General features: G+C 34.1%; 1 protein-coding gene across 4 annotated transcripts in view; it reads left to right on the forward strand.

Moving 5' to 3' along the window:
• The window catches only part of ABCC8 (ATP binding cassette subfamily C member 8), a 65,493-nt gene that overhangs the window by 27,631 nt on the left and 26,592 nt on the right, over positions 1–11,270 (forward strand). For 2 of the 4 annotated variants that reach the window (XM_070933510.1, XM_070933535.1), the window contains 9 exons: positions 370–515; positions 2,660–2,765; positions 3,529–3,639; positions 5,155–5,230; positions 5,494–5,599; positions 6,417–6,452; positions 6,747–6,782; positions 9,635–9,733; positions 10,745–10,829. In XM_070933510.1, coding sequence (XP_070789611.1) covers positions 370–515; positions 2,660–2,765; positions 3,529–3,639; positions 5,155–5,230; positions 5,494–5,599; positions 6,417–6,452; positions 6,747–6,782; positions 9,635–9,733; positions 10,745–10,829 — 801 coding nt within the window. The remainder of the gene's footprint in view (positions 1–369; positions 516–2,659; positions 2,766–3,528; positions 3,640–5,154; positions 5,231–5,493; positions 5,600–6,416; positions 6,453–6,746; positions 6,783–9,634; positions 9,734–10,744; positions 10,830–11,270) is intronic. The other 2 variants (XM_070933519.1, XM_070933527.1) reach the window with 2 other exon arrangements.

Raw genomic sequence — 11,270 nt, forward strand, 5'->3', positions numbered from 1 at the left:
CATGGATTTACTCTACATTCAGAGAAACTTCTTTGATTCCTTTTATTTATTTACTTAATCTGTATGGCAACTTTTCCAAATTGTTCTGGGCAACTAATATTAAGAAACACCACCAAGTGACAACCCCCACAAAAGAATATGCAAGCACACCCATAAAATAAATAAAAAAAAGAAAACTCTTACATAAATGGTCTATTTATAGCTGTATATATTATGCTGCTTGGTAATCATTAATAGTTCTATAAGAGTAACAGTTCTGCTGATCTTTTGGATATTTGAAGTTCAATAAAAATCTGACTGAAAATATGTCTTTAATACATAAATGATCTGATACCATAAATGGCATTTTGTTTTTGTTTTTCTAATAAGACGTTTGTTGTCCATGCCCATCTCGTTGTCAATGCTGATTTTTCTCCTTCGGTGGCCTTTGCATCACTCTCCCTTTTCCACATCCTTGTGACACCCCTGTTCCTACTCTCCAGTGTGGTTAGATCCACTGTTAAAGCTCTTGTAAGGTAAGGTTTCATGAGTGAACTCACCCCAAAGTTAAGACACTTGAAAATAGTCACCTCCATTGCTGCAGGAGTTACAATTTGGTTTAGATTTACCGTATTTTTCGGACTATAAGACACACCGGAGTATAAGACACACCTTAGTTTCTGGGGAGGAAAATAAGAATAAAGCTGATTGGCGGCGGGTGTATCAGCCTCCCAGAATACCCCCAATCAGCTGTTCCCAGAGGTGAACTTTAGCAACAAGTTTGTTGGTTGTGACCGCTGCGCCTTGCTTTTTTTTCAGCCTCCGTTTCAGAGTCTGGGCAGGGCTACATTCAGTGTATAAGACGCACCCAAATTTTCACCCTCTTTTAGGAGGGAAAAGGTGCATCTTATACTCCAAAAAATATGGATATCATCTTTGTGGGTTTTCTACAAAAGGTCCTTTGTTGTTAGTAAATCATGGCGGATTTCCCTACATTACATTATCAGCTTCTCTAGAGCTTCTATTGCTAATATTCATTATAGTATGCCTTGTGATTTTTGTGGGAAATGTATATTAGGATGTGAGAATCAATTTGATGTAGTTGTTAAGGCACCAGCTAGAAACTGGAAAACCATGAGTTCTAGTCCCACAAAGCTAGCTAGCCCTAGGATGCAGAAAAGAGGGAACTGTTTCTGAAAAATCTTTTTTAAAAACCTGCAAAGACTTGTTTTCAATCTCTGAAAATCAGTCATGATCAAACAGAATATATAGATGTAGAGGTAGTGGTAGAGGTAGAGATATAGAACATTTGTTAATTGTTTATGGAGGGAAATAACATTGATTCTGCTGAAACACTAAGTAAATACATTTTCTCAATCCTGCTAGTAGTATTACAGCTGATGTCATGGTAGAATTAAATCTAAGCATAATTACTGATGGAATTTATGATTAATCATATATTTGGGTTCTATGCAACTGTATCATCCTTGAATATGATGATGGACTAGAAAACTATGTATAGACTGAAGGAGTACAGAACTGTAGAATAGTTTCATCCAACCCTAAAAGAGACATTACCAATTAAGGATATGCAATATTTGCTGAGTAAGGAATATAATGTTCTAAAGAACAGTGGAATGTTCCATGTCATTCTATATTGTACCAAATCATACCATGTCGTTTCCAGACCACATCATTTCAGGAAATGTTTAGCAGTTTTTGGAAGTAAATACTCCATAATGAAAGGAATTTAAGGTTGCACCTGAGTAGTGTAACTCTGAAAAAGACTTGTTTCATCTTGAACACCTTAAATTTATTCTAGGTTAGTGGACTGTCTCACAGAAATCCTCAAACTAGCCAGAAACAGCATGATACAGAGAGGAACACAATGTGCTATTGTTTATTGGAATATTCCTTTCCCAGATCAACACATTTTGCACATCCCTATTTTTAAGGGTTTTTTTTTTTACTTGAATTTAATGCAACTTATTTAGGACAGATGTGTGATATATAATGAGGAACAGCCAATGGCAATAAAACATTTACAATTTATATAATAGTATTAACTTTGTCTGAAGTGGTGTAGGTTTCCTGCCTAAGCAGGGGGCTGGACTAGAAGACCTCCAAGGTCCCTTCCAACTCTGTTATTCTATTCTACTAGCTAGTACTGGTCTAATATCTTATACATACATGTTATAACTATTCTAATAAATAATCAATAGCAGAGATGGAGCCATCAAAACTTCAAGGTTATACTCAAAGTATAATGAAGTAATGAAGTTTTTCTGCTCATGATTTCAACAATAATTAGAATTCCACAGCTTTGTTCCAAAATGTATTTGGTGGATACAGTTATTCGCCGTAGAAACTGAAATGTGGCATAATCAAGCAATACATAAACAGTTATAAAAGCCCTAAAAACTGTCATGCAAAGTATAAATATAAAGTCCTAATAGCAAGTTATCTTAATATTCTTATTCAGATTCCTAAAAGGGCAGTATGTATTTTGGATCATTTTTCAGTGCATTATTATGCATCCTTACCCAATCAAAATAGAATCCTTAGGGCTGGACATCAAAATGGGATCAAGGGCTGCAGTTTCCTAAAGTAATGAACACTGCTATTGCATGCAGCAGTGGTATGATTTGTTTAGCTTGCTACCATTCTTCTCTTTTCATAGTGTCCAAAAGTTAAATGAATTTCTCTCGAGTGAAGAAATTGCAGAAGAGCACGATAAATGTTCTGAGCCAAGAAGCCCAGACAACCACAGCAAATATCAGATTCTTGTAAGTGTCATTTTAATTTGATTGTGAAACTGGCAACATCCCATTCTTAAATCTTTGCTTGTACAGTAATGCCAATAACTGTCACTTTCCTTGTAATTAATAGCCACCGTAGTAAAATTTAACATCTACTTATTGTAGATTATATGGTGACTACTCTTTGTTTAAAGCCAGCAGTGGATGATGAGACAGTTTGCTGGTAGAAACTGTCAGCTGCATTCTGAAACAATTGCAGGGGGGGAAATCCAATCCTTATCAGAATTGTTGGGATGCATCTCAGTCAACAGTACTGTATAAAGGCATGCAGTTTGCTGATTTGTTAGAGTCCCCTGGAACAGGATTAAATATCCAACAGCAGTAACAGATCCAAGATAATCAAGAAGTGCACACTTAGAAAACGATTTTATGGATTATGCTGCACCATAGTTTGAATTAAGTGATGGGTTTATGTAGTCAAAGTATCTTGTTTCAGGTATTTTGCTAAATCATGAACCATGGTTTGCACCCAGAAAAACTTGAGGTGATATTTTGCACTATGCTATCATAACGAAAACCTCATTATGGCATAGTACAGTACGTAAACCCAGCCAAAACTGACGAAGTCCTTCACCTCTGCCTTTACTCAACCCAAACATTCGTGGTAGAAACCACCTTTTCTTCTCTTAGCTAAGGAGTGCATCTACTAGGAAACTAACTCATTGCCCATTGCTGACATCTGCATTCATGCCCCCACTCACGATGTTTCTGTCTTCCTGGTCTTGCACAGACCCTCAAAGTTGTTAACCGTAAGAGGCCTGCCAAAGAGGACTGGAACAATTACAGCTCTCCTGTAAGAAGATCTGTTAGCAGCACAGAAGCAGATGATTTTTGTGTAAAGGTGATAATAAGGTCACTCTTTCTAATTATGTTGTTTCTACTAAGTATAAAAATTCTAGTACTATAGTCCCATGCTGAGAATGCAATCCAAATTTATCTCCTGCAGTAGAAGACTACCAATTTTTTTTCTCATTAACACAGAAAATAGACAACAATTTTGGCAATATGATTATCAGATTGGAAGATAGGCCTCTTGAAGGAGCATGGATTAATTGCAAGGAGAAAGAAAATAATAGTTTCCACATAGCTTTGTTAACCATAATTGTTGATCACATCACAATTTATGTTCACATATCACACCATGCCATAAAACAGTGAGGCTCAATAACCAAAATCAAGCAAATCACATTATAGCTTAGCATTATGTATGAACCTAGCCATTTACTCTTTCCACTCCTTTAAGTTTCAGGCTTAAATTATGCTAGGGGAGGGGTAGCATCTGTAGTAATCTTCATGTCAATCTTATTAAGAATGAATAAAGGCCTCTGAGCAGATTCATTATTCATTCTTTCTCACATTAAGTACGATACATCCCCATGTATCAGGGGCTAGAATAAAAGACTTCTATGGAAACAATGGTGTCTCCATACATATCTCAATCAATTTTTAAAAATAAACACAAAGTTGTTCTTTATCTTGTATGATTAGAAGATGGATTATGGGGTTGCATGTCCTCCATTTTTTGTATGAACTTCCACTTACTAACCTCTGTTTCTTAATCTGATTTTATTTTATATGAATAAATGTGGCTAATTGTAAAATTTATTTCTCCAACAGTCTAGGAGGATAATTGTCTATAGAAAGTAGAAATAGAATTTAATTGTTAGATATATAATTATTTTTATTCTGTGCTCAATATTGAATCAGCCTATACGCATTTTTATGTTTAGCATTGCTCTTAGTTATGCTGCATAACTTTATCAACTGTTAAAAATAAACAATGCTATGTTCAGATGAATTTATTCTCAGGAGTGTACAGAATTGCTTTTCAGACTTAAACTCTTTACAGGGGAAAAAAACCTAATCTGAGTTAATTTACTTCTAGTAAAAAAAAATAATACTTAGAGACACATTATTCTTATAACATGACTGTTCTGTACACAAAAGTCTGATAGGAAGAGTTATGGGATTTGGTTGTTTATTACTTTTCGCATAGAAGATCTATTTTTTAAAATTTAAAAGTCAAGATGCAATGGGCTTAATCCAGAAAGAAACATACTGATGAGACAGAGAAATATTTATTTGATCTACTATGTTGTATCATGCATTCTATGATGTTGCAACAGAAATTTTAAATTACTGTACTTCTTTTGATTGACTTGGAAAAGCTTGGGAAGAAGCTCTTAGAACAAATAAGGACGTTCTGTACTCTATTATCTATGAACCTGGTTCCCCCCTCCATTCAATAGTTGCCTATTATCAATACTTTTAAAAAAGAAATTTTAAAAGGGAAAATATGTATGATGTTTTGCAACAACATAGATCATTTATCTTCCTATTGCTGTTGCGGCCATAGGTCACGAATGGATTTTTCACATGGACGCCTGAAGGAGTTCCAACTTTATCCAGCGTTGATATTCGAATTCCTCAAGGTATTAATGCATTTATTACAATGATTAGGATTTGCAAATGTTCATAATCAAGCACTATGCAATAATAAATGCCTGAGCACAAAACAGAAACAGGAGCACATCCATATCTACAACGCAATATGTACTATAAATGAGGATGATCTTAGCAATGTGCATGAGAAAAAAAATGGTTCATTTAAAAATCAGTTGCCTAATTGTTCTCTGGACTGGGGCAAATGTAAGTCAACATTTCAAGAATAATAGATTTTTTTCTATTGTTGCAGGTCAGTTAACAATGATTGTGGGACAAGTAGGCTGTGGCAAATCATCTCTCTTGTTAGGAATACTTGGAGAGATGCAGAAGATATCTGGGAATGTGATCTGGAACAGGTAATTTTAGTTTATTCTTTTAGTTGCTGTATAGCTTTTTGTTTAAGGTACAGACCTGTCACGTCTTTAATATATATGAATTATATTACTATAGAATGAATCCTGAATTCTATTGATATTGCATAAGTTGCTAAATACCTTCGCTTTCCTCATTTAATTAATCCACATGAACAGCTACTGTAGACTCAACATGTGTCTTTGTGTCACAACCAGCTACATGTAGGGATGCAGTGGCTCAGTGGCTAAGATGCTGACCTTGTCAATCGAAAGGTCGGCAGTTCAGCGGTTCGAATCCCTAGTGCTGCATAACAGAGTGAGCTCCCATTACTTGTCCCAGCTTCTGCCATCCTAGCAGTTTGAAAGCATGTAAAAAATGCAAGTAGGACCACCTTTGGTGGGACGGTAACAGCGTTCCCTGCGCTTTTGACGTTTAGTCATGCCGGCCACATGACCACGGAGACGTCTTCGGACAGCGCTGGCTCTTCAGCTTTGAAACGGAGATGAGCACCGCCCCCTAGAGTCAGGAAAGACTAGCACATATGTGTGAGGGGAACCTTTACCTTTATCTTATAGCTACATGTCCATGTTGGTCACAACCAGCTACACACTTTTTGTATCATTGTACTCGTAACTGAGAAAATTGATCACATGGCAGTAACTTTGTGACTAAGTGAAAAAAGAACATTCATTTGCCTTCAAACTGGGAAATATATAAAGTTGCTTCAGTGCATCAGACAAAATAGGATAAGATCCTGTTGTGCAGGAAACGTTATAATATGTTAAACTTTTTTTTTCTCTGTTATTTCTGATATTACAGCAGCATTCCTGACAGTGAGACGGGGGAAGACGTTAGGTATGATAATTAATTTGATTCTGTCATACAACGCAAAGTAACAAAGACATCTAATATGATAGAAGATTTTTTTTAAAAAAAGAATCAAAATATTTTTTTAGCCAAAAAACCGTATAGGCTATTTCGATGAGTATGTTTTGATGCTTGGAATGACCAACCACAGTGAATCCAGAATGAGTTACTGTATATCACAAGTCTGTGAATGTTGATCATATTCATTTACTTTTAAAATTCAAGCATTTCTAACGAGTTGCATTAGAAAAACTACTAAGTTACTGTGTACCTGTTTTGCAGCTCTGACATGGAAACAACTGTTGAAATGGAGCCCAGGTACAGTATTTTAAAAACAGTGTTAAAAAAAACTTGCAAAAATTTCTGTCAACAAAGCAGTTTCATTATGCTATAATTGTAAGATCAAAGATCTGGACTGTAAGATCTTTTATGTACTTTCTGTATAGTGTTATGTCAAAAAAGAAAGAAATCCCTAAATATCCAATAAGTTCATGCAAATGTCTAAATAACTTCTACTAACTTTGTAAACTGAAAAATTCTGCTTTATAGAGTATCTGCATTTTATCATTATAATTCTCTGATGAGCAAAAATCAGAACAGCCCATATACTATATTACTGGAATAATACTATCTGGTGCGTCTATGCTTCTTTAAAAAAATACACTGCTAAGGTAAAAAGCACATTTAACACTGAGGGTCGCTCAGATTTTGCTCTAGCTTCTCTGGAGCTAGTTAGAAAAAGAAGAAAAAGACAAAAATTTATATCAAGACAAAAAGGCATTATTGACTAAATGATATTCTCAATGGTTGAGCTACATAAAATCAAGGAAGAACTATATCATGACTAAAGGTACAACATAATTGCTAAATTGTGCATAATTTGGATAATTGCTAAATTATGCATAATTCAGGAAAATGGCATAGCGAATAAATGTTTCTGCTCATTAAGATGTCTGAGTCCCTATCTGTATGATTATCAATGAAAGTGATAAGTAGAAGTCAAGGATATAAGCATTCATAATGATTCATATGAATTGAAAATGTCCATTAACAGTACTTTTGAAAGAAAAGTTTTTCTTCCAATTTTTTTTTTTTAATTTGATTTATATGCCGCCCTTCTCCGGAGACTCAGGGCGGCTTACAATGCGTTAAGCAATAGCCTTCATACTTTTGTATATTTTATACAAAGTCAGTTTATTGCCCCACAATCTGGGTCCTCATTTTACCTACCTTAGAAAGGATGGAAGGCTGAGTCAACCTTGAGCCTGGTGAGATTTGAACTTGCAGTAATTGCAGGCAGCTGATGTTAATAACAGTGTTTTAGTCTGCTGGGCTACCAGAGACAATCTAACCACAGATGTCATCTTTTATATTTAATTAATATGGTGATACATAATGTAGAATGACTCACCATACAATAGTTCAGAAGAATTAATAAATTTAGTTTCTTTTACTATTGAAATGCCAAACTGGGACGTCTTCCAGGGAGGTATGGCAAACTCAAGATGGCTTTGCAAAAGTGGAGCTAATGACCACAGCAAAGATCAAAGAAACAACAAAAAGCTAAATAAGATTTTGATCTTAGAAAGTTATAAATGGACTAAGCATCCATTTTAAGCATAAAATTGGAATATTGAAACTTTAATAATATTTTGGAATTAATTTTAAAGACAAACAGCTTCTCATGGGAAATCAATTCTGTTTTGTACTTTAGAAGACAAAACAAAGATAAGCAATTTCATAATTTTAAAAACTGGACACTAGGGGGAACTAAAGATTTTAGATAAAGAATTAAAACTCTGAAATGTTGCAAGACATTATAACAATAAGAACACCAAAGGAAACTTTTGAGGAGTGGAATGAGAAAATAGTAACTACAATATCAACAATGTCAGTAATAACGTCTGTTTCTATGGATAGACTATGTCAAAAAGATGTTATTTAAGAAATGAGAAATGTAGAACAAAGTTTATCTGGCAAGCTAGAGATGGTATCAAAAGTGGATTTACAACTGATGGGCCAAGATAATGACTTAGAAAAAGATATTTCATTGATTTTATAAAAGAAACTGACAGAATTTAAAATTTAAAAATGAAATGCAAATGACAAACCAAGAAAGTGATCTTCATAATTTTTCCTACTGGGTTTACAAAAATGGCTTATTAAAGCCTTGAAGAACTCTCTGTGATGGAATAAAGAAAAAATGAAGAGATATTAATCCTATGTCAATATTTGAATGAACTAAAGATTAAGACTGTTAAAAGTAAAAGAAAAAAAATAAAAGTTAGTTTAATGGATCATGGTTATTACTTCTGGCAATCTTTTATGAACATTGAAGTGACACCAGAACTACAAAGATGATGTTTTGTGGATTTGTTTATTCTGTAGATAAGAGATGGGTTATGGGATAAAGAGATAAATGTTTGCAATTTTAGAGGGGGTGAAGAGTCACTAAATTTGTTTATATTTCCTGTGATGAAGATTCGAAGTCACATCTTTATTTCTTTTCTGTTTAAAATATTCTTACTTTTCTCTTTCTTCTCTTTTTGTCTTGCACTTTTTATTCCTTCTTCCTATTCTTTTTTCTTTTAAGTTTAGTTTGTATAAGATTTTACTATTATAATCAAAATTCTTAATAAAAAAATTATATATGTGAAAAATATCAAATTGGGAACTAAGTTGACATCAAAGTAATCTCACTACAATCTTGCATATAGTTAAGGCGAACAAATTTAGAAAGAATAACTTAACTGATAATGCACTTATCAGTTAATGACAATATTCCTTTTTTATGAACTCCCTTTTTATGACCCTGTAATCCTTTAATTCAGGGTAGAGTCAGGGTGACTGGGTGGAGCTGAGCATTTACTGGCAGGAGGCCCTTCCTGACACCACTCGAGAGTTCTCAGTATTTTTTTTCCTTGTACCCTAGGAGAGAAATATCTGCCGTTACCTAGGATTAAACTCTCAACCTTCTAAGTGGGAGGCGAGTGTCTTCACCACTAGGCTACCACATTGCTCATTCCTTTTTTTATGAACAATAGGAAATATTAATTTGTCTTTTAAGGAAGACATAAAACTAACATTATAGTGAAGAATCATTTCAGTATCTTTGAAAGCAAATAGACATCAAACATAAAAACACTTGGATGAATTCTTTTCTTTTTCAGAAAAAGAGGACCAGTGGCATATGCTTCTCAGAAACCATGGTTGTTAAATGCTACTGTGGAAGAAAATATTACTTTTGAAAGCCCCTTCAATAAACAAAGGTAATGTATTTAAGAGCCATGTAAAAACTAATTATAGTCAATCCTCATTATCATCCTGTCTGTAAACATTTTTATTGTTGCTGACAATGTTATTTTCCTAGCTACATGGTGCAAATGTTGAGTTGTTACCTTTCAAATATGTAATGTTCTGAAGCATCAATCGAGGATCTCTCTCTTCCTGGAAAGTCTCTCAAATAATATATTTTTCCAATCTGGAAAATTACTTATAAAATAAGTAAACAATGGGTTTGAATACATTTCAGCACCATATACTATTTTTTTAGTTATAATATGCCACATTTGCTTCTGACAGCCTCCTTTAAGAAGTCATTTATTTATGTTTGTATTAATAATATGAGGCAATACAAGTCATACTCTCAAATTCTGCAGAAATAATATGGAATCACTATCATGATAGATCCATGGCAAGATGACCTCAATTATTCTTATTCTTAAGAATAATTCTAACATAAATAGTGTCTTAGCACTCTTTATTAAATAACAGTTTCAACATAGAACTCTCACAGTTCTTATTATATCACCTTCTCCTAAGCCCTTCTTTTTCCCTTTTTGATGTTTATTTTTTTTAGATACCACCATCACATTTTAGATTTTTTCCCAATTTATTTTGTAGTAATCTACACTTCTCAGTACTAATAAATGAATGTCATTCTCTTGATCTACAGTGTTGACAAGTTTAAACTTGCAAATAATCTGATTTAAATAATTTAGATCCTGAAGCCCCTAAAGGCAATTATAGATTATAATCTCCAAGAAATACAAAAGCAAGGCGCACTTTTTTTAGCTTCAAAATATTTGACAGTGAGCTATTAGAGTATAATTTATTTGCCTGAAACAGGTGGGATTCCCATTGGAAAAATAAGTGCTTAGCAAGCATGCATTTTCCAATGTGTGACTTTTCCAGCTGATTAATCTTGCTTTTAAGTACATGAAATATGCTGGTGAGGCAATCTCCACATGAATTGACAATTACCCTTTTTGTTTCCACAGGTATAAAGCAGTAATTGATGCTTGCTGTCTTCAGCCTGATATTGACATACTACCTCATGGAGACCAAACACAGATTGGAGAAAGGGTTAGTGGCTATGTATAATTAGAAAACATTAAGTACCCAAATGTTATCACATGGCCTTAAATCTGTAACTGGTGTTTGAGAAAACGGCTTTGTACAGCAAACTCAGTTTCGGTTCCTTAGGATGAAGGTGTTATACTTAATACACAGCGTTACAGCTTTTCTATCTGCCATACCTCAATTAGTATCTCTGGTGTCCCTGGCACTGACTGAAATACTGTATTGGAAAAGTATATGTTGCGATATTTTCAGGATCAGACTCAATAAATAATTCGAGAATTAAGAGTTCAAATATATCTCTCTTTATTTACATAAGGCATTCTATATTCACTGAATATTCACAGATAGAAGCCAAGAAGGGATGTATGCAGCTCCTTATATATACAATGGGTGGAGCTAGATATGGGAGTGGTGAAGTATGAATACATTAAGAAGTGAAGAATA

Source organism: Pituophis catenifer, unplaced genomic scaffold (genome assembly GCF_029215685.1).
Source record: "Pituophis catenifer annectens isolate HBS135680 unplaced genomic scaffold, rPitCat1.0.hap2 SCAF_1, whole genome shotgun sequence".
NCBI classification, from domain to species: domain Eukaryota; kingdom Metazoa; phylum Chordata; class Lepidosauria; order Squamata; family Colubridae; genus Pituophis; species Pituophis catenifer.